This window comes from Volvox carteri (genome assembly GCF_000143455.1).
Source record: "Volvox carteri f. nagariensis unplaced genomic scaffold VOLCAscaffold_51, whole genome shotgun sequence".
Classification (NCBI taxonomy): domain Eukaryota; kingdom Viridiplantae; phylum Chlorophyta; class Chlorophyceae; order Chlamydomonadales; family Volvocaceae; genus Volvox; species Volvox carteri.
In genome coordinates, this window is record NW_003307594.1 from 618,281 (window position 1) to 640,636 (window position 22,356).

The window sequence follows — 22,356 nt, forward strand, 5'->3', positions numbered from 1 at the left end:
GCCACCATATCACCCCGCCCCTCATCCCCCCCGCCCTACCTCTTTTCCCCACACCCAGGGCTGCCCCGAGCCCCAGGAGCACAGACTGAAGAGAATGGGTCGTCCGGTGGCCGCCAGGGCGTCCCGCATGCGCTCGTAGGAGGCCTTGACGCTCTCCTGAACACCGTCCATGCCGCAGTAGTCGTACTTGAGGTAGTCCACACCCCACTCGGCGTACGTCGCGGCGTCCTGTGAGTTGTGTGCGTGTAGTGTGTAAGTATATATATATATGTATATATATATGAACACATATTCATATATATATATATATGAACACATATACGTATGTATGTGTGGTTTCCGGGTGAAGCAGTGAGTACGTTTAAAACTGTAAATCTGTTTTTGGCCATGTGGGTACTGCGGCATGCGCTGAGTGGCTTAAAACCGCGCATCTCAAGCTTCAATAATGGGGTCCTAGGGATCGTGTATGCTCCAATGCATGAGAGGGGGAAGAGGGAGGGAAGGGACCCCAGACCTCCAGCTTCCACACCCTCCCTCTGCCTCGCCTCAGGTGCCCAAGCCTATGTGCACCTCGTCCTGGCTACTATATGTGACGTCACGTCACCAGGCCTCACCCCTTACTCCCCGTTCCGCACTAACAAGCCCTAACCCCCAACCTTCATCGCCCAGGTCCTGGTCCCGGCTACTCCCAGACCCGTCATGATGCCCTCTAACCACAATCCCATTCTAATCCCCATCTCTCCCCACTTAACCCCGCCGCTTAAACGGCTCGTTCCGCTGATACAACCTTAACACGCATGCTGCTACTGCCGTGCTGCTACTGCCGTGCTGTCTTCCCACCCACCAGTTTCTCGTAGCCCCAGCTGCCAGGGTAGCCCTCGCACGTCTTGTTGCCCGTGTCAGAGTACACGCCGAAGCGGAGGCCCAGGCCGTGGATGTAGTCGGCGAGCGCCTGGCAGTACACGTCACGCCAGTATGACAGGTAAGCAGTACACAAGCCGTACTATTGTGGCAAGTCAGTCTCTCGATTCATCCCCGCAAAGCAAAGGGGGCCCGCCACAGAAAGCTGTGTATCGTGTAAGGGCGGGTGGACGGGTTGGGCTGTCAAGCCTGCCTTGAGGAAGCAGGCTTCTGGTGCTCCCAGTAGTCCCCAGCCCCGGGCGAGCGGGCCTCCGGATCAAATCAGCACACCTTCATGCCCGATGGGAACTTGCTCGCAAAGGGCTGAATGCGGCCTGTCTGGGGGTCGCGCTTCTCCATCCAGCAATCGTCTGTTATTTCCGGGGCCAATGAGCGCACGTGGATCAGTTAGTTCCATGGGAAAGGAAAATCACACGTGTTCGCGATAACGGTTGTGGGCCGGGGTGAGGGCGGGGATGTGTTAGCGTTGGGCTAGAAGGGGAAGGGAAGCACAAGAAGAAGGGGTTTAGCACGGCCCAGCAAGGGAGATGGGTTTTCCTGCCTCGCTGAGGTGCAGATGGGTGGGGAAGTTTGACGTTTGTGTTCTTTGCGAAGTGATCTCTCCATCCTGAGTTGCTATGGGCCCGGCTGTTGACCACGTGCTATAGCCGGACCGCAACCAAGTGATCCCTCTTTTGCCCAGTATGGTTACTACGCACCAATGTTAACGTAAACGTATCCAGCATCTTTCAAGCCTGACGACACTATGGCGTCTGCCACCTGCCGAATGATCGTTTCGTTGATGTTGCAACGGAAATAATTCCAAGAATTCCAACCCATAGCCGGCGTCCTCCCGACGCCATTATCAAGCGAAGCAGCAAACTTGGCAGCGCAAAGGACAACAACTAACGCCAGGCACGAAAAGCGCACACTTGCCGCCGAAGTCTGCGCTGCCATTGCTAACATGCGCTTTGTTTAGAAGCTACGCAGTTGCCTTTAACGAAGGCATTAATTAATCAGGATGGCATTCGACGCCCCAAGGGCCTAAAGACTCCTAATCCAGTGACTGTTTCTACGTGTTATCACAGCCTACCTATGTGCAAGGCTATTGGTCAACTTGATCGTGCAATCCTAGGCTGTGATCTGGAGCGGTTGTGCAACTTCTATACACCGTACAGAAAATTCTTCCGCCATGTGTTTTCGGGGAATACTGAGTATCCTCAGTTCCGCGTGCGAAAGGAATTTAGGGGTTATAGTTATGGACGCATAAGCCTTGTAAAGTTGGCAGAACCCCGCTCTGTGACCAAGAACGTCTAATTTATTCGCGCGAAAGACCCTATCGTAAGACCCTAAATTATTGATCCGCACCTACCCATTGATTATTCCCGGACGATGCTTGCACCAGCTGGGCAGTGGATATGATACGGACGACGGGCTTGGGATGTTTACTTGCCCTCCTCATTTCCGTAGGAGGTAAGTAGTTGCAACCGACTAAAGATCTACTTGTCTCACGAGGCTTCTTGGATAGCGAAGGGTTACTTGTAAAGTTTACCACATGCAACACCGCATCCCCAACACCGGTATTGGCAGGGCAACACGACGGATTGCAGTGGAAAGACGAAACCCAGCAGGTATGTCCGGGTTAAGTCACACTATGTGACACGACTGCACGTAGCACACCTTAGCCAACCCACCGCGCAGTTCGATTCTCCCGTACTCACGCTTTCCCCACCTTCATGCTCACGCCCATGATCATGCTCATCTTTGCTCTTCGTGTGTTCGAGTTACAGTACTACGCGCAGCACCAGCAGCCTGACCAGGTGCTCCAGGAGCAGCATCCGCCTCCGTATGCGGCGCAGGAAGCGGTGACGGGTAGCACCGGCCCGTCGGATGCATACGGTGGCTGGGACCAGCAGCAGTGGGTACAAACGGAGGTTGGAGCCGCCGAAGCCGTCGATAGCAAAAGGGAAGCTGCACCAGTCTCTGGTCAGCTCCCGCACCCGCATCAGCGTAATGAACACCAACACGAGCAGCCGGAAGAGCAGATGTACATGCAGCAGCAGCAACTGGACTTGGAGGTCGCTGCGCAGTGGCACCAGGATGCGCAGCAAGGTGGCCGGGCTGTAACGGAGGAGTCGGCGCCACGGACTGCAGGCGACACCGCGGTCACAGGCGACCAGGTGGATTATCATTACCACATGTACACCCTGTGGTTGAAGCTGCAGGAGCAGCAGCAGCCTGATCTGGAGCCGTTCTGGGAATGGTTTTCGCACCAGCAACACCAGCAACACCACCAGCAACAGCAACCGGAAGGGTACCAGCAGGAGTACCAGGCAGTGCAACAGTACGAACAGCACCCGAACGAACAGCTACAGTATGAACAGCAACAGTACGAACAGCACCCGAACGAACAGCACCTGAACGTACAGCAACAGTACGAACAGCAACAGTACGAACAGCAACAGCACGAACAGCATCCGAACGAACAGCAACAGTATGAACACCAACAGTACGAGCAGATGCAGGACGTACAACAACAGTACGAGCACCTGCAGCACGTACAGCAACAGTACGAGCAGTCGCAGCAGCACCACTACACAGGCGAGGCAGACGGGGCGGCGTACTACGCAATGTCACCTGCGGAGCCATTGGAGGCTGACGTGGCGTCAGTCGTTGAAGAAGCGCAGCAATGGCACTATGCCAATGAGCAGTCTGGGTACAGCGGGGCCGCGTCCGCCGATGCCGTACAGAGCCCCGGCGTTGGCTACCCGGAAGGAACTGTGTACGTCGACGACGGCTCCGTGTACGGCGGCGGTGACGACGGGAGTGCTTGGCAGGCTGCTGACTCATCCGCCACCTCCGACCCCGAAACGTCGTTGGCCGACTCCGTTGCGGAGGTCCGTCACCAGCACCACCTGCAGCACCACCTGCAGCAGTGCTCCACGGAGGGCATGGGGTCCCATGCCGGCTACGATGCGGCTGGTGGAGTCCGATGCGGCTGGTCGGAGTTTTCTCAGGTGGCCGCCGATGGGCTTGAGGGGCAGCAGCGGCAGCATCCTGAGCAGCAGCAGGAGGAGCAGGAGGAGCAGGAGGAGCAATGGGGGGCAGAAAGGCAGTTGCTGGACGCTCCACTGGGGCAGCAGGAGGGGCAGCAGGAGGGGCAGCAGCAACCACCTTTGCAGGTCCCTGCTGAAGTGGTTGCCGACTGGGCGCTGCACAACGTTGCCGACCCTGTTGCTATTGCAGCGCAAATGCAAGAAGCCGCTGCCGCAGCTCAGGATAGCGAGCTGAAGGACGGCGCCACCGCGGCCCCTGCTGATGCCGCCGTACAGGGCAGCGGCCTAGAGGATGGCGCCGCCGCGGCCCCAGTTGTTGCCGCCGTACAGGGCAGCGGCCTAGAGGATGGCGCCGCCGCGGCCCCTGCTGATGCCGCCGTACAGGGCAGCGGCCTAGAGGATGGCGCCGCCGCGGCCCCTGCTGATGCCGCCGTACAGGGCAGCGGCCTAGAGGATGGCGCCGCCGCGGCCCCTGCTGATGCCGCCGTACAGGGCAGCGGCCTAGAGGATGGCGCCGCCGCGGCCCCTGCTGATGCCGCCGTACAGGGCAGCGGCCTAGAGGATGGCGCCGCCGCGGCCCCTGCTGATGCCGCCGTACAGGGCAGAGGCCTAGAGGATGGCACCGCCGCGGCCCCTGCTGAAGCTGTCCCAGACGCCGTCATGCAGGACAGTGGCCTGGAGAACGGCACCAGCACTGGCACCGCCACCACCGCTGAAGCCGCCGGTGCTGCGGTCTCGGCGACTGACGTCACAGCAGCGGCCCTGACGGCGGCAGCGCAGGCGGACGCCAGTCGCGGACCGGACGGATCCAAAGCCACAACCGTCAAGCCACGGGCCGACGGCACCTTTCAGGCGGTATCTGAGGCCGACCGGGCGGCGCTGCAGGCGGAGGCGGAGGGGAAGGCGCTGGGGCCTCTGCGCGGCATGACAGTGGGAGATGTGCAGAAGAAGTGCGTCGTCGTGGTCGGGAATTGTCGCTCGGGGGGACTTTGCGGTTCCGGATAGGGTCGGGCGGTTCTATGGGGCTCCGTGTGTGGTGTCAGTGGGTCCGTTGGTTCGGGCCGGTCCGGGCCGCAGATCGACCCCCAGTTCGCCCGTCCTCCTTTGCAACCTGCCTGGGCATTCCTGCGCCATCCTCATCCTCGTCCCCTCCTTCTTCATTGCCCCGCGGCTGTAGCTCCATCTCACCGCACTCGGGCCCGGCGCGACTTTGTTGCTTCTTTCAGTACCGCATTACGGAGCTGCTGCTGCAGCAGCGCAAAGAAGGATGACTTTCCTTAACCCGCACAGCGTGGGGGCTGCTGCCGCTGCAGCTGCTCCATTTCCTTCCTTCCGCGAATTGGTGCCACCCATCGAAACCCTCCGGCTGCCGCCTCCCGCCGCCGTCCCCAACCATCGGGCACCGTTACTGCTGCTGCTGCTACTACTGCCGATGCCGATTGATGCTGGTGCTGGCGGTGCTAATGGTGTTGGTGCTATCCACCACTGTCCGCCACACGCTGCAGGCTGAAGGAGGCCCAGATGCTCGTCTACGGCAGCACGGGTCGCCGGGATATGGCCGCGGGGTTGAAGGAGCTGCAGGAGCTGCACGAGCTGGTGGAGGCGGCACTGCCCAGCACTCCGGTGGTGCGTATATGTGTGTGTGTGTTTTGCACCTTGAATTGCGTGCTGCGTTACCCCCAAAGGTGTAATGTGTTTATTGAGCACTGAACAGGAGGGCGGGGAAGGGGAATCGATCCTGCGCCGGATTCCAGGTGCATGCGTTGACCAGGGGGCGGCCCGTCACTTCTCTCCTCCACCACACCGCCGGTGTTTCCTTCTACAGGAACACACAGGCGATGGAGGGGCTTGCATCTTTGTTCTCGCGGCCCATTGCGTTCGGATGACATGTTGCCTGATGTTCCTGTATGTATGTGCGTCGTCGGGAGGGAATCGTTTTGGTGATTTTGCTCCTGCCGGACAGAGTTCTGGTTCCCTATCTCTGGTCCGCAGCTGCAGCGGCTGTCCACCTCCTCGCCCTCCTCTTGCCTTGCCCACTATCGGCCAAGGCTTGCTGCAGACCAGTGGCCCGTCGCGCCCATAGCTGCTGACCAGCCTCCTCCTGCCTACGCGCCCACTCCTCGTCCTCTGTGCCCCTCTCCTCTCCATGCGTTCGCATTTCACTACTTGCCCACCTCGCCCCGAAACCCCCGCGCTGCCGACCTCCCTCTCCGCCCTGCCGGCCGACCGGCTACAGAGTCGCGCACGGTTTGCCCCTCAAACCTCCGAAAGCGCCACCACCACCACCACCTCCGCGGAGGCCGTATCCGGGAGCTCCCTCAGGGCAACGCAGAGTCAGCAGCGGCCCCTGCTGCTGGAGGTGGCGGAGAGCAGGCACGCGGGTGAGCAGACGAGTAGGGCCACATTTGCAAAAAAAACGTGTTTTTCCTCTTAACTCCTCATCAAAGATTTGGTCAGTTCATGCTAAAAGCATGAATAGCATCCTTGTGATGTTGAAGCTATCCATGGATATCCGTTATGGACGGTGCCTCGATAATTTGCTGTGCTTTTGAGAGCTTTGATTGGGCTGGCAGGGGTACACGTGTCTCGCTGCGCGCTGCCTAAAGGATGAGCAGACGGGGGAAGTGAAGCTAGAGGTCCGCCTAAGGCAGCAGGTCCGTCATGCGTTGTCCATAGAAAGCCCGTCGGTTCTTCTCAGCCCCCGCGTGCTGCTCACAAGGAGTGTTTCTCGTGACAACCTGGCCCCCTCAGGGTTCCCTCTTCCGCAAGGCTCCTTGATCGCATCCTTGATCGCATTTTTGCATATGTCCTCTGTCCTGCTTGGGCCGCCCTTGGGGCCCCGGCTGACTCGCCCCTGTATTTCCTTTCCTCCTCAGTCCCATTTCGTTCACATGCTTGCTTTTTCACATGCTCAACCTCCCCCGTCTTCCCATCTCCCCACCTCCCCACCTCCCCAGGGCTGCACGCCGCCGCCGCGGCCACTTTCCAGCTCGCGGCGCTGCAGGCCTCCGGCGTGCTGCCCCCCGAGCTGCTGCCTCACGACCCTCTGGGCGCTGCTGTGGCGCTGCACCAGGCTGCCAGGGCGGGGTCTCTGGAGGCCCTCATGGCGCTAGCAGACAGGCACGAACAGGTACGGGTGAGCGCTAGGGCCTAGGGGCCCGCTTGGGGGACAGCCTAGGGTGCCCCGAAGGGGGCGAAGTGCCTCGAGCGCGGTGGGGTACAGTTGTTGAAGAGGGGGAAACACAACAGGAGTTCAGGTTTGGGCCTCCGGGGGGGCGCCCGATTGGGGTCCCGGTTGCAGCAGTGTAGCCGTCGCGGCAGCCACTGGTCCGGTGCCGTTTCTGCCGCTGGTGCCGCAGGGTATCGGCACTCCCGCGAGTTGCGCACGCGGCATGCTGTTCGGCAAGCTGGCCGCCATGTACCTGGCGGCGGAGGTGGAGAAGGAGCAGAGGTGGGGAAGGCCTCACGGGGCCCATGGTTGGTTGCTGGTTGGTTGGTTGGTTGGTTGCGAGGGTGGTCCGGCGATCGCAGGAAGTGTTCATGGGAGTAAGGAACATATTGTTGGCAAGGCAGGGGAGCAGGGGAGGCGGTACCTATAAGGTCCCGACCCGCTAGTAGGCACGCCACGTCACCACGCCGCCAACGCACGCTGCCCCGCCCCTGGCGCTCCCTTCCCGCCAAACACACGGTGCCGTTACGTGACACAGCAGTTCTTTGGATCTTTATCTGCCTCCCTCCTCTTCCCAGGATGTTCATTTTCCCTCTCCTTCCCCCTTTTCCAGCAGCTTCACTCGTTCGTGGTTCGTCTTTCCCCCTTTTCCATCCCTTTACCTCTCCCATCTCCCAGGTACACTCCCTCCCTGCAGCCGGTGTCCCTCCGCGAGCGGTTCGCTGACGGGGCCTACGTGGCGGCGGAGGATGCGGAGAACGGGGAGCACGTCATTAGCCTGGAGGAGGACCTGGCGTTCAGGTGAGTGAGAGGGGAGCTCACTGTGTTGGGTTGTCCTGGGGTGCATTGATGGGCGGCTCAAGACAGCGAAATAAACGCAGTCATGTGACTTGTCCTGTTGCATATCTCCATCCCCCTTCCCACGTCGTTTATGCGTTCGTTGTTTCCTTTCATCGTTTTTGCTCTGTTTGTTTGTTCTGTTTGTTTGCTTGTTTGCTTACCTGTCCTCCTGACCTCCAGCCAACCACACATCATGCCGACAACACGCATTCAAACCCAACTTCGGACCGCCGCTCTCTCCTGGAGAAAACCCCGGACTCCCACACGCCTTCTCAGTTCACCCCCCTTCCCCTCCTTCCTGGCGTATCCGCCTATCCCTTGTATCAGCTTCATTCGTCCGTGACTCGCCCTTCGCCCCCCCCCCCTTCACCTCAGGGGCAACACCGATGCGATGCGGCGTGTGGCTTACCGGCGGCTGGTGGGCCGGGGCATGGAGGCCGACCCAGAGGGCGCCTACCATGACTTCCAGGCCGCAGCGGCGCAGGGGGACCCGTACGCCATCTTCAACATCGGCTACATGCACCTGCGGGTGGGTGGGTACTGCAACGAACGCACATCAGGGGGTACTGTGGTCAACGGCGCAGTGTACGGGTAGGATCCATCACGGGCTATGGTGTGTGGGGTGGGGCCCGGGGAAGGGGTTTGGGCACGGCTTAGGGTGATTGGCTGGAGGTGCCATGTCCAGCCCTGTTAGGCTCGCTGTTCCTTCCTTAAGGCCAAATCCCTGCCCTGCCGGTGTATCGCTACTTAAGGCGCCGCAAGCCGCCTCCGTCGGGAGGTTCCCTCCGCCCGTTGGTCCCATTCCTCGTAGCCTTTGCGCCCTACCTCCAATGCCCTCGCATTCCTGTCTGTCTGCCCCTCTCCCCCCATGACTGTCTGTCTGTCTGACTGACTGTCTGTCTTGCTCCGAATGCTCTTCCGGCAGGGCTTGTACGTGCCACAGAACTACACGGCCGCCAAGGAGTACTTTGAGAAGGCGGCTGAGAAGGGCCTTCCCTCCGCACATAACGGCCTGGGCGTGCTGGCGTGGAACGGACATGTGAGTCGCGGACGAGGAGGCAGGGAGGGGGCCTTGTCGCGTAATTGTGGTATTTACGGTATTGTGTAATGGCACGCGTGCCTTTCTTACGTCTCCTCCGGCCATGGTTAGTAGCTGTAATGCAAGATAGGAATGGCGCCCGGGGGACCACCCACCCATCGCCCGTATTGATTCCTCCTCGCACATTCCAGAGGTGTACCGACAAGTGTTGATCACCCTTCTTAAGTCCTTCATTGGCAATCTTTCTGTTGCCCCTGCCGCGCCCTGAGGGGATGGTGTCGCCGTTCGGGGTTCTGTCCGTTACAGTGCTTCGATGTTGGCTTGTTGGATCCGTAGGCCCGCTTTTTGTCGCTCCCCTTCAACCCTTTCACCCCTTTCGTCATCACGATGATGACGATGTTGTTGATGGGTCACCTCGCAGCCTTTTTCCCTTCACAACTGCTCCTCTATTTATCCAGGTGCTCCCCCCCCACCAGGTGTTTCCCACATCCCCTGCTGGTGCTCTCTCAATTCTTCCCGGGCATTCCTTACACTGGCTGCCCTACCTGCCCTGTCTGCCTTCCCTGGCCCTCTCCCCTGTGGGTGTGGGTGCGACCTCGCAGGGCATGGCTCCCAACCTGACAGCCGCCCGGGAGGCGTTCGAGCGTGGAGCCGCGCTCAACAACTCGGATGCCGTGTACAACCTGGCCACCATGCATTTTCACGGCGCGGGGACACCCGTCAACAGGGAGCTCGGTGCGTAGAGAAGGAAAGGGAAAGGGTGGAGGTCAGGAAGGTGGAGGGCGCAGTGTGAGGGGGATGGGGTCTTGGAGGCTGTGCGAAGGGAAAGGACAGGGGCAGGGGGGGGTGGCTGTTGTGGGAGGGAGGTGTTGATGGTTGGGGATCATGTGGATAGCCCTGTTTTGTTTTGTTTTGTTTTGTTTTGTTTTTGGCAGGTCAGCCGCGCAGGTGTATAGCCTGGCTGGTGTTGGCCTACTAGTTGTTGATTGCACATGGCTGCTCTGATGTAATGTTGAGGATGTGCACTGTCGAACTGTCTTTGTTTATTTGCGGCTCGTTTTCGCAGCTCTGGAGCTGTTCAAGCGCGCCCTTGATCTGGGTCACTGGCGGGCGCCGTATATGCTGGCTCTGGCCCACGAGGCGGGCGCCGGCACTGAGGCCAACTGCACTGTTGCGATGAAATACCTGCGGCTGCTGTTTGCCGACCGCGGCACCTGGGGCCCGCAGCTGACCGCGGCGGTGAAGCTCCTGGATGCAGGTCGGTGCGTGGGCGGGTGGAGGACAGTTGGTTTCGTTTGGGTTGGGTTGGGGGAATGGGAATGTGAGCTGGACCCCATAGGGACATTGCCTCCGTGGCGGGGAGGCTTCAGCCGCTGCAAGCATTTCGTTCTTAGAGTCGCCCTGCAGCACTCGACCCCGCGGGGGGCCTGTTTCCCACGTCCTCCTTGGGCCCCTCTTAACCCCCCAACTTAACTCCCAACTGCAACTCCCAACCGCAACTCCTAACCACCAGGTGACACCCGGGGTGCGCTGTTGACGTACATCACAGTGGCCGAGCAGGGCAGCGCCGCAGCAGCCGCCAACGCGGCCTGGTTGCTGCGCCGCCGAGCGGGTTACTCGGGACCGGACGCGGATAAGCTGGCTGCCAAGTACTTCCAGAGGTGGGGGCCCGCCCAGTGACCTGCGGGTCTCAGTAGCTAGTTACGATTGTGACACTATGGAGCTTGTGAGCACATGTACGTTGTTATAAGCTGAAACAGGAGTCGCACATCTCGACGATTGAAATCTACTTCACCTGCGACTTGTTCACCCTTATCGATCGGTGAATCTGTATGTTATGTGCTGTTACAGAGTGGGAATGGGCTTCTGGGCCATTTGCATACATTTGGATTGTCACATCTAGGAATGAACATGCCTACAGCACCATCCACCATAACCACACTGAACTACGCCATACGAACTGCAAGTCCAAGGCGGTTGATCCTGCCTTCTACGATCTTTCCTCATCCTGCCACCCGAATATCTGTAGAGACAGAGGATTCAGCAGTCGCCACAAATTCAGCGTGGTGCGAATCTCGGTTCATCAACTGTGACCTGTGTCATATTCTCACACTTCCGACAATGCTTGGGGCCTACCTAGGAATCAAACCCAGAACCTTGAACTGCAAATTGCAGTAGTGTCTCCAGACCAGAAGTCTCCAGTCTAGACCAGCGGCTATGTAGGCATTGTGTCTATGCTCGGGCGAGGTGGAAACAAAGCTCGGCACCCGGAGGCCCCAAACGAAACGATTGGTATTCATTAAAACCCAATACAATCCCCCCGAATTCCCCCGCCCCCTCCTCGGCTTCCAGGGCGGCGAAGCAGGGTCACACAGGTAGCATGGTGGAACTGGCGCATATGATCCTCTCAGCGGCAAAAGACAAGGGAGCCCCGCCTGTCGCCGAGACCACACCCCCGAGCTTAACGACAGATGCCGTGACCTCGCCCGAGGCCATACCCGCGAGCGCCGCACCACCAGCGGAGGTGGACCCTGCTGCCCCTGCCGTAGGTGTGGAGACGGATGCAGGGGGGCCCGCCGGGTCCGGGGACGGGGCGGCCTCCGGGGTAGCGGCTGGAGTAACGCCATACGAGGAGGCTACAGGAAACGGTACCGGAGCCGCCGCGGGCAGTAGCGCCGTTGACGGAGCCGCCGCGGGCAGTGGCGCCGTTGACGGAGCCGCCGCGGGCAGTGGCGCCGTTGACGGAGCCGCCGCGGGCAGTGGCGCCGTTGACGGAGCCGCCAGGGGCAGTGGCGCCGTTGACGGAGCCGCTGCGGGCAGTGGCGCCGTTGACGGAGCCGCCGCGGGCAGTGGCGCCGTTGACGGAGCCGCCACGGGCAGTGGCGCCGTTGACGGAGCCGCCGCGGGCAGTGGCGCCGTTGACGGAGCCGCCGCGGGCAGTGGCGCCGTTGACGCAGCCGCCACGGGCAGTGGCGCTGTTGACGGAGCCGCCGCGGGCAGTGGCGCCGTTGACGCAGCCGCCACGGGCAGTGGCGCCGTTGACGACGGAACTGCTGCCAGCGGTGCCGCCGTCACTAGCGGAACCGCTGGGACAGAGAAGTTGTCCGAGGCGGAGGGCGGAGGTGATGTTCCTACTGTAGTCGGAGCAGCGGCGGATGGGCAGTCAGGATCTGACGGGGTGTCAGTTGCATTTGCCACACCCGCGTCGAGTGCGGACGTTGCGGCGGCAGGTACTCCGGCAGAGGCGGTCGCGACACCTGCTGCTGCTGCTGCTACCGTGGGCACTGACGGTGCCGATGCTGCTGGCGACGGTGGCTCCGCCGCCGCTGCTACAGGGGCCGCGGCCGGAGGCCAATCGGCAGCAGTCTCTGCCGACAAGACCTCTTCGCCCACCTCCAGCGTCCCCAGCGCCTCCAGTACCTCCAGCACCCTCAATTCCAGTTCCACCTCCAACACCTCCAGCGCTCTTCCTGACATGCCCCCGCTGATGTCCGTTTTGAGGCCCCACCAGAAGCCGCCCAAGCCGCAGCTGGTCCAGCCCGCTGCCTTGCCCTCCCGCCGCGCCGTACTCGGGGTGTCCACGGCAGCGGATGCGGTGGCCTGGTACCGGGCAGCGGCCGCGGCGGGGGACCCCGAGGGGTTGTTCTATTTGGGCTGGGCGAACTACCACGGCGTGGGCGTGGCGGAGAACGCTACCTTCGCCAGGATGCTGTGGCTGAGGTGAGGAGTAGCTACTGCGGCGGGGGTTACGGAAGGGGGGTTAGGAAGGATGCTTTCTAGGGTTCTATGATGCTACATATCCGCATTACCTTCGTTGTGTTCCAATCCCTACACATTCCGTGTTTGCGTTGCCACTCAGGCGCGTGGTTCCTTCCGCGATTAGTATAGGTACATGTCATGTCGTATGACTGCTGACTTGTGTCGTGGTGTTGCATAACGCCGCAATTGCCCTCCCGAAGGGCCTTCGAGGTCGCTGGCATCCGCTCCTCCCGCGCCCTGGCCCCGCTTCTGGCGCTGGCGGGAATGCGGATCGACGGCTGGCTGGCGCCCTTCTTGGGCTCCCACGCTCTGGCGCGAGGGCACGCGAAGCTGCTACGAGGCCTTGAAGCGGCGCGGAGATGGAACCGTGGGTCAGTCCCAGCCGACGCTGGTGAGGCCGGCCGGGCGGAGCAGGGCGCCAGCAGGGGCATCGAGGCGGTGTCGGTGGCGGGTGCGGCGGTGGTTGAGGCGGTGACGGCGGCGCTTGCGCGGACTACAGCGGCGATGCAGACTTGGTGTGGGCAGCTGGTGGCGGCGTGGGGCGGCGTGGATGCGGGCAACGTGGAGAACACGTTGATGCTGGGGCTGCTGGCGGCGTTGGTGGTGGTGCTGGGGCTGCGGCGGAGGCGCATGGCGGCCAGGACATGAGCAGGGAGGTTGATTCTCGGTGGCGTTGATATGAATTTCAATAGCCGAAGCAGCTTTCCCTTCTCTTCTCATGCAGGGCCTTGCCTGACTTGAAGAATCCCGTTATGGCCTTGTTTTCCACGTCTTGAGCTTCTGCAAGAGCAGACCTGGGTGGTTTCTATTTGCCGAGATTACACTATTAATTTATGTTTGCATTCCAAAGCGAAATGTTGGTTGGATGCAGGCTGGGATAGTGATCCAAATTTGGATCCAGGGCTGGGCTATGCTTGGATTTGGATGCCGTACTGCTAGGAGCGAGTAGAGGTTGGCAGGGCAGGTATTCGAGGGGAAAGCGAGGTGATGTTTGTAATGATCCGCAACCTAACAAAAGGTGTGTGATCCTTGCGTGGGAATAGTGGTAGCGTGCAAGGGAGGCCGCGTGAGTCCCCATCGTTGTACTGGACAGAGGGTTTGGTGTGAAGGATGTGCCGATCGGGGTGGGCGTGTTTTATGATTCGGAGGTGACCTCCTATCTGGAAGGGTCTGTGCAAAGAGTCCCGCCCACAGCACTCCCTTGTTCTGGTGTATTGCCGGGCGAGGCGAGGGGTGCGGAGCGGTGCAGTTTGGCGTTTGGTCTGGGGGTTGGGGTTGGGGTTGATGTGGGGTGAGGTATTCCCGGAGAGCGCCTCCCGGCGCTCTCCCGGCACATGGGAGTGCGTGCGCCGTATTGGCTCGTAGTGATCAGCATGTCAACTTTCCTGATGCTGTGCACGACAGCATGGGAGGCAAGGGGACTTGAGCACCGAATATGCACGATGCTTTTTTATAGCTGCTTAAGCTAGAAAGGTCACGCACGTGTGCACCCTTATCGTGGTGGTATTAGCTGATGGTTTGGTGCGGGGTTCGAGCAATGCGTGCGCATTTTGTATGGAAGGACCATCGAGCCTGGGACGGCACCGGGTCACCACCCCGCAACTGGCCGCCACCCAGGTCATCATTGTCAAGCTCTTGGGAACTTGCAAAGGAGCAGGGACCGGGTCGCTTTTCCTCCCCCTGCAACATGAGTGCAGAGCGATGCGATGGTTGGCAGCTGATGGGCTGGTTGGCTCCTGGCTTTGCCTGGACCCTAAATTGGGGCTGGACTGAGGGCCTTCAGGATGATCGGTCATTTGTACGCAGGCCCCAAACGGTTTAGGGGGCCCGCTGCGGCGGTCATAAGCTGCACCAGGGCCGCCAGCGACCTAGGGCGGTACGGACAGCTGCAGCTGCAGTCGGAAGAACAGAAGGCTTAAAGGACACGTGGGTGAAAGGTCAGGGCACTGCGGGTGAGTGGTCTGTGAGTACGAAGTGTATGTAGGGGTGCTCTGTTTTATACGGCCTTTCGGCTGGGTGCTAACCTTCGGGATTGGGCCCACTTTGCGGTATGGGCGGATATGGCTTCCTTTAAGACGTGGCTTCACTTAAGGTCTTTGCTCTCCTACCTATTTCCCGAGGATGACGCAGGACGCGGAGCACCGTTGGCCACCGTTGGTTACGTGCAGCGCTAGGGGGTTCAGGTCGCGTCCTCCATGGGCTTCGATAGGTCGCTCGAAACCGACTTATTTATTCAACCTACTTATTAAAACTTTGACCAGTGTAAGAAGGCTTCCAGCTGCTAGCCCGATGCACGGTTAAAGTTCCGTCCGGACTGCGGTAAACGACAAGTACGTCCCCTGAACCGACGTGTTAGACACGGCACCATATCAACTTTTATATATGTCGGCCTCTTTGGAACCCACAAGCGCATCGCTTGTGGCAGTATCACAAACGGAAGGCAGTCAGGCTCAACTTTGAATTGGAACGCTGCAGCAGCTCCACTCAACTAAAAGGGGGGCACTTTTACCGGCTGCAAGCATTGACAAGTAAAGCCCATACCCAACTGGAAGCAGTGCAAGCTCAAAACAACACAGGTGAAGAGAGTTACGGATTAGCCCAGGCGACTTAGAATGAAAGGCTTGGTAGTTCCATGGCAGGAAAAATGGATTTGCCGACGCAAATACTTAACAGAATACGACCAAACTCACCAGTGGGCCATGCCAAGTTGCAGTTACGGGCAACACTATGATATGATGCCTCCTGATAAATCCATGAGAAATGGCTTGCGCTATATTAGCCTTTGAGACGCAGATGACTTTAATTTCCTGGAAAAAATGCCGTACCGTACGGCCAAGCAAAAAAAAAGCTGGACTAAGCCCGCGCTGCGTCCCGTTCGGTAAATTCGACTACAGCGTCTCTGTTCATATCAAGGTCCAGGTCAAGTTTCAAGACTTCAGAGGAGCGCCGCCCTTCTACGAAGCGCGTCTGATCCTTTTGGTAAGTTAACAGATGGGCTTTTGATGACCTCCCCGGTTGGCACATATATATGAAGAGTATGTTGGGGCGACGATTTTGAGAAGCCAGCGTGGTATGCGCGCGCGGAGGTTGACCAAAATATGGAGGCCTCTTGCCGAGCCGTAAAGTGTTTACTGCTTTGGGCCGCCCTGACAAGAGGCCCTTCTCTCCCGTTGCTTAGCTGTGCAATCGGAGAGGACCTCGGACGGGACGGGACGGGAGGGATCGCGGCGCGGCCTGTGGCGAACAAGCCTTTGGCGCTTGGAACTTACCGGACCCACAGCCCGGAGGCCATCTTGGTGCCGGGGTGACTCGAACTTGGCGCTTGCACCACAGCCAAGTTGGTCACGTAAGGCGCTTCCATGTGTTTCTCGAATCACCAAACGGCGGGCGGCGCAGCCATAGCAGGGCGGCCGCGAGGAGTTGGACGGGGAGCAATGGTCCGCAAGAATGAGGTCTTGGGCGGACTTCAGGTGGAAGGAGGGCGCCACATTGACAGCAACCCCCGCAGAGCACTGACACGTGGCAACCAACAGCTTCTCCGCGGACTCGGCTGACGCAAACGCCATCGCCTGCGGACGTGGATGTATCTCCATGTTCTTCCTTTGTACAGGGCGCACAGGATTCTTTCTGGGCAAATAGCAAGGTCCCAAGCCGGCGTCGGGTGCGCCGCGCAGCCCGAAGATGGGTGACACACGGGTGTTTGTTGGCAACTTGCCGATGGATGTACGGGAGCGAGAGGTTGAGGATCTCTTCTTCAAGTACGGACGCATACGGAGCGTGGACCTGAAGGTAAGACATGCCGCAGCTACTGACAGCGATAGATGTGCTGCTGGTTATGTACTGTCAGATGTTTTGCTCCGTGCGCCGTTACTTCTGTGACCCATGTACTGACGCATTCTGTTGGTGTCCTTACTTGCGATCCGTCACCTTGCAGATTGGGCCTCGTCCTCCGGCGTTTGCCTTTGTCGAGGTGCGTTTCGTGCTGGTTTTAATGCTTGTGCGTTCCAACTCGTGTGTGCGTTCCAACTCCTGTCTATTTCCTAGTTAGCAAATTTTTGTGTGGTGCTGTGTTTGTTGTATAGTGCTGCATTTGCACTATGTGCAAGCAGGTCCCCTGGACAGGGATGGACCTACGCTTGTCGGAAGGACCGTTGGCAGTCTGTGGTTCTGGTGCAACAAATACTGCCTTACTGTTTCCCATGTCACTTTGCAGTTTGAGGATCAACGGGATGCATACGACGCCGTTCGCGGTCGCGATGGAATCGAGTTTCAGGGTCAGCGATTGCGGGTAGGTCACGGGAGTCCGTAATACCTGAGCGATGGTGGTCTCGGCCTCCGAAAGTATCTTCATATAATCGCATTTATCATAGTGTTGGGCACGTATCTGCAACTACCAGCTGCATGCTTTTTGAGCATTTACGCTTTTAAGGTGCGGGCATGCTTGAGCATGTGGTGCCTAGTGATCAGGCATTATTGGGGACCCAAGGATAGCATTCGTGCGACGTTGCGTCATGTCAGTTCACCATGGCTGCGTAACAACACGCAGGTCGAGATTTCGCATGGTCGTCGTGGAGGCTTTGGGGGCGGTGGGGGTGGGGGTGGTGGCGGTGGCTACGGCGGCGGCGGTGGCGGTGGCTACGGCGGCGGCGGTGGTTACGGAGGCGGTGGGGGTGGGGGTGGGGGTGGCGGCGGCGGCGGCGGCTACGGGAGTGTCAGCGGCAGCGCCCGTAGCCTAGGTCCCAACCCATACGGTCCTAGCCGGCGCACGGACTATCGAGTCATCGTGACTGGACTGCCCATCAGCAGCTCCTGGCAGGACCTTAAGGATCACATGCGCCGCGCAGGCGAGGTGACGTTCTCGCAGGTAAAGCTGTCCCCATGGCCGCCCCTTACTATGTCCCGCTTGTGAAGGCACGTCAGACATAGTATTGTTTGACGATGCTTGAAAGTACACTTGTGGTTATTAAAATTTTAGGCACGCTAGGCATGAAACGCGAAAATGGCTTAACCAGTGAGCATCCTGTCATATTTCACCAGGTCATGCGGGACGGCCGTGGCATGTTGGGCCTAATCGACTACGCCACGCGGGAAGACATGGAAACGGCGCTACGTAAGCTGGACGGTAGTGAGTTCCGCAACCCATACGATACGTAAGTACTGCGAACCTGCAAATGACGTGTAGGGAACGATCCTGATTCGAAGGCTGCATTGACCTATGTATTTTACAGAGTGGACATTGTTTTGTGAGACCTCCCTGAAATTTTATGCTGGAAGCATTTCGGTAGGCGTTTTCGCACATATTCCTGGGGGGTAGAGTACGTGTAGTTGATTTGCAACTGTCATGCGTGTAATCGCAGTGCGCGTATTCGCGTGAGGGAGGATCGCGATGGCGGCGGTGGTGGAGGGGGTGGCGGTGGCGGCGGCGGTGGCGGCAGCCGGCGACGTAGCAGTCGCAGCAAGAGCCGGAGCAAGAGCCGCAGCAGGTCGCGTAGCAAGAGTAAGAGCCGCAGCAGGTCGCGCTCCCGCAGCCGCAGCAAAAGTCGTTCGCGCAGCCGGGACAAGAGCCGCAGTAGGTCGCGGTCGCCTGCCCGCAGCAAGAGCCGTTCGCGCAGCCGAAGCAGGTGGGGCACTATCAAGATGGTGGTAAAAGCTAACTTGAGGTTTATGTTTTTGTGTATCATGTGAATCATGCAATCTCGTGCCCTTGTCAGGCTTGGGGCAAGCGGCTTTCTAACATTTTGCATGGACCCTACAGGTCACGGAGCAGATCCGCGTCACCGGCCCGAAGCGGTGGCAGAAGCCGCAGTCGCAGCCCTGCGCATGACGAGGATCGTCGTGGAGAATAATGGGCTCAAAACATGCTACATGACATGCTTCAGACGGCCAATGCTGCGGGACTGGACCACAGCGTGAAATGTGAACTTCCTCTTACTTTGGGAAAAGCACCTACGCGATGCGCGAATACTGTTTGACATTCCGGGCCTGTTTTTCATACACCCTTGGACACAGTTACGGTTTGTGGAATGAACCTTTTGCTATTTTGTCTGTTAGGGGCTGTGACTAGCGAGGCGCCGCTAGGATGGGTTCCACCGAGGATTCATTATGTTTTGCTCGCTGGGGCAGGGTTTGGTCCATCGAGGAGGGTCCATCGGTCAGGGTCCAGCGAAAGCAATCAGCTGGAATGAATCGAGATTGCTTCCTTTGCTAATGGGAATGCTGATCGGTGCGAATGTCAAGGAGCCGCCATCTATCGTACACGATAAGCTGGTTTGCAAGACGGGATACTTGCGGCAGCACGGCAAAGGATGAAGTCATGCACACGAGATTGTAAGAAGTAGGCAAAATAAGAATGTCCGCTTCAGCATTAAGAGACTGTGGAAAAGGATCCGACATGACGCGCTTATTAAACACCAAGGGCTGTGGCCCCGAATTTAACAGCCGAAAGAAAAAACAAGGCCGGCGGTAGGAAATCCAACCAGCGCACGCGCGACACCCGACGCACAGCTCACGAGAGAAGCCCGGTGGCGCCATGTGGCCATGTCTTGGACGGAACCAAGGCGAAACTCAGTACATTCGTTAAGTTCCGGACTCCACAGCTAGGGGTCGCACAATCTCTTGGTCATCCGTTGCAGCTGCAATACCATGGCAAGGATTGCCATCCAGGAATGCAATCCTGGCGCGCTGCGATGAAATGAAGTTACGTTACGTCATATGCAATACCCACGCATGGCCCATCCTTCTAGCTGGATCAAAGGATACCAAGGACTAGGTATACCAAAGAATACCATCAAGCCCTGCCGACCACAGTTTTATTCACGCATAACCGTAAAACTTAGTCTGCTGAGTGCGCATGTGCACTGCTTAATCGTATCTTCCGTAGCTCCGTTTCAATTCGGATGTACGTCCATTGATATCGGCGAAATACTTCTAAAAGAGCTATTACCAGAGCCACCGTGGTGTACTTTTCCAGATTGCCCATGAGTCGGTGTGTCCATGCCAGGCGCAATACCAGGTTGGAGATGATGGCCCACACATACCAGCCACGACTATACATTGCGTCGGGCTTGAGGCTTGGCAGCCGCAGCACCCCCAGTACATGTGTGCTTCCTGTGGCAGTGAGGAGGTTTCGGGGGGTGTTAGTTTTCCATGGAAAGCTGATGGGAGATGCCTGCGACTAAAAAGCGTGCCTCGGTTGCGCTTGGCCCTAACGCTCAAAGGCTAGCTGGGGCACGGTATCCCCTGTCCGACGCTTTCTCGATTTGTAACGACAGAGCAAGACAACTTATACCCGCGTAAGTATCCTGCCTGTGGACCAGACAGTTTGCACGTCTAAGCGTGATGCTGATTGAGGTCTCGGATGCAGCACGCCATGCTTCCTTCACTCCGCGCTACGTCCGCAATACTCACCCGATTGTACGAGCCAGGGCATGTCCCAATCCATTTCAATATCCCAGTAAAAGGAGTAAAGCGAGTTAAGCAGCATGGCGAAGATCCACAACTTGTACAGGCTGTACGATTCGCCCTTAACATGGTGTACTTGCTCGAAGGCCGTTAGCAGCAGCGCTGGAAAAGCGGTTGCGTACTTGGCGGCGTTCAATAGCTGCGAGCGGTTACCCGTCGCGCGGTTTACAATGATGCACTGTATGAACCGGATGATGTACGGCAGGCAAATCGCCAGCAGCACGGGCGGTGCAAGGGGATTGACCAGCTGTTTCCCAGTGGCGTCCACTGCAGTCAGGACATGCAAGGCGGGCCCTGCGGTAACAAAACGAGGGGAGGAACAGGGGCGCCACTGATGAAGAAAGCCCGGGCCTGCTGGCCCTATTCGGGGACGACCATCAAACTTATGCCCGACGCTTGGTTCGTCAGGGGTGCATGTGGGGCGTCATATTTTGGACGAAGGACTTCTGTTTATTCGGTGCACTGCTGCATGGCGTGCAGCCCTTTCCAGGACCTTCCCGACCGTAGAATACGCAAATGGGAACCTAGTGTGGAACGATGCTAGTAGCCCCTTTGCTTGTTACGCGTCCTACGGAGCCATGCTCTTAGTGCCGGCAGCTAAGACAAACTAGGGACCTGTGAACGGCTGCGCCCACACTGTCAAAATACACCACTATGCCGGAAGTCGATTATCCACCCGTTCGCTCACTCACGTCGCCCACCTTTTCAACCGCTTTTTCCTCTGCTTGTTTCTCACCTGTCACCATCACAGCCACTGTCTTCGCGAGGTCTCCGCTACTCTTACTGAGGGAGGTCATGATATCTGCCAACAGAAAGTCTGCCCAGCTGACATCCTGAAACGGCAGGAGCACCCGCTGGAGGGTCTGCCCAAAAAACAGGCGGGCGGGCATCGCCAGGATGTCCAGGGGCGCCACCAAAAGCAGAACCGCAAAGAAGTACATTACCACCGCAGTTAACTCTGCGCTGCCGATAGCGCCCGCCGCGGCGAGCGCCGCAAACCCCGCGGCGCAGGTGATGCACATGATTGTGAGGAAGAAGGCGATCTGATCGGGCGCCAGCGGGATCCGAGCGGGGTACTATCCATGGTAACAAGCAAGCGCTGACTTGCGCGTTGAGAAGTGCGTTTAGGGGGCGGTTTGGGTAGATGGGTTTGGTGGAGCCGGCGGATTCCGCTTCGTGCTACGGAACCAGCATTACTTTTATTTCATAACACCGAAACTCTTGTACCAACGCACCTGATAAATCTCCCCATGTGATAAAAGAAGTTTTCTATCTTTCGCGCTGAAACATAGTTCGTACTCAATACCCAGTGCGTGGAATCGCTGTACGTTGTGACCCCACAGCCACAGCGCGGTCACCACCGGAATCAACGGCTGGAAGTAGAGCAGCAGTAGTTCGCGCGCAATGCGGTTTACTATGGGGACATAGTAAGACACCGCGAGCAAGCAGCCGCAGCACCAGGCGGCAAGCGCCACCTGCGCAGCTACATGGGGTTTGGTAATACAGCTGCCGCAGGGGAAGCACGAAGCGTGACAAGTGTACCTTGAAGATCCATTTTCGGGCGACGCCAGACCATAACTTTGCAGTCCTGTGCGCGAATAGAATGCTTTAGAAGCTGCAGCCCCAAGTTCTTCGCTAAAGTAAACTCACCTATCCATCGCGCATTTTATCTCATACCACTTCAACTAACATGTATGAAGAGACGGTTTATTGATCGGTCAAAGTGGAACATCTAACATGATTGGAAAGGATCAGGAGCCGATAGGTACCGAAACAAATCCCATTCAATGGCTAGTATGGCTCGCGGTCCAGAGTTACACATTTTGTGTGAAGCACGTAGTCATGAACTTGCAGTAAGGGACGCCAAACACAACAGCTCTCGTCCAAACCGACAATAAACATTTACTCAATGCCCTGAAGGCAGAGGACAACGACAATGCAAAAACCAACGGTCAATTTCTTGTGCTATTTAATGCAGATTTGTGCATTGGAGCTCATTAAGCAACATGCTGCGTGACCAACCGTTTCCGCCGCTACCTTCCCCTTCTTTTAACTGTACTTACCAAAGTACCTCATAAGTGTAAAGGAGCATTATTGTGCAGGGAGGTCCATAACGTTAAGGAAGTTTTATT

General features: G+C 58.3%; 4 protein-coding genes across 4 annotated transcripts in view; 2 read left to right on the top strand and 2 right to left on the bottom strand.

Moving 5' to 3' along the window:
• The window catches only part of VOLCADRAFT_106804 (uncharacterized protein), a gene marked incomplete at both ends in the record, with an annotated part of 10,422 nt that extends 8,565 nt beyond the window's left edge, over positions 1-1,857 (bottom strand). Inside the window, 4 exons of the mRNA XM_002955420.1 lie at positions 40-228; positions 845-952; positions 1,192-1,271; positions 1,620-1,857. Of these exons, the coding sequence (XP_002955466.1) occupies positions 40-228; positions 845-952; positions 1,192-1,271; positions 1,620-1,857 (615 nt within the window). The remainder of the gene's footprint in view (positions 1-39; positions 229-844; positions 953-1,191; positions 1,272-1,619) is intronic.
• A 598-nt stretch (positions 1,858-2,455) lies between these two features.
• Positions 2,456-13,411, top strand: VOLCADRAFT_96342 (uncharacterized protein; the record flags this gene model as incomplete). The annotated part of the gene is made up of 15 exons (XM_002955359.1): positions 2,456-2,531; positions 2,602-4,906; positions 5,495-5,582; positions 6,193-6,337; positions 6,914-7,086; positions 7,316-7,407; positions 7,804-7,926; positions 8,341-8,494; positions 8,891-9,004; positions 9,607-9,739; positions 10,071-10,262; positions 10,518-10,665; positions 11,357-11,584; positions 12,404-12,724; positions 12,964-13,411. The coding sequence occupies 15 exons, from the start codon at positions 2,456-2,458 to the stop codon at positions 13,409-13,411; spliced, it is 4,740 nt and encodes a 1,579-aa protein (XP_002955405.1).
• Positions 13,412-16,459: 3,048 nt separating this feature from the next.
• On the top strand, positions 16,460-18,385 carry VOLCADRAFT_45192 (uncharacterized protein; the record flags this gene model as incomplete). Its single annotated transcript, XM_002955360.1, has 7 exons — positions 16,460-16,552; positions 16,698-16,733; positions 16,977-17,051; positions 17,310-17,412; positions 17,500-17,627; positions 17,801-17,913; positions 18,199-18,385. Coding segments are annotated over 7 exons (735 nt in total), but the record flags the coding sequence as incomplete, so codon positions are not given.
• Positions 18,386-19,595: 1,210 nt separating this feature from the next.
• VOLCADRAFT_96344 (uncharacterized protein) lies at positions 19,596-22,316 on the bottom strand (the record flags this gene model as incomplete). Its single annotated transcript, XM_002955421.1, has 5 exons — positions 19,596-19,870; positions 20,171-20,518; positions 20,961-21,267; positions 21,460-21,730; positions 22,288-22,316. The coding sequence occupies 5 exons, from the start codon at positions 22,314-22,316 to the stop codon at positions 19,596-19,598; spliced, it is 1,230 nt and encodes a 409-aa protein (XP_002955467.1).
• Between the last annotated feature and the right edge of the window lie 40 nt (positions 22,317-22,356).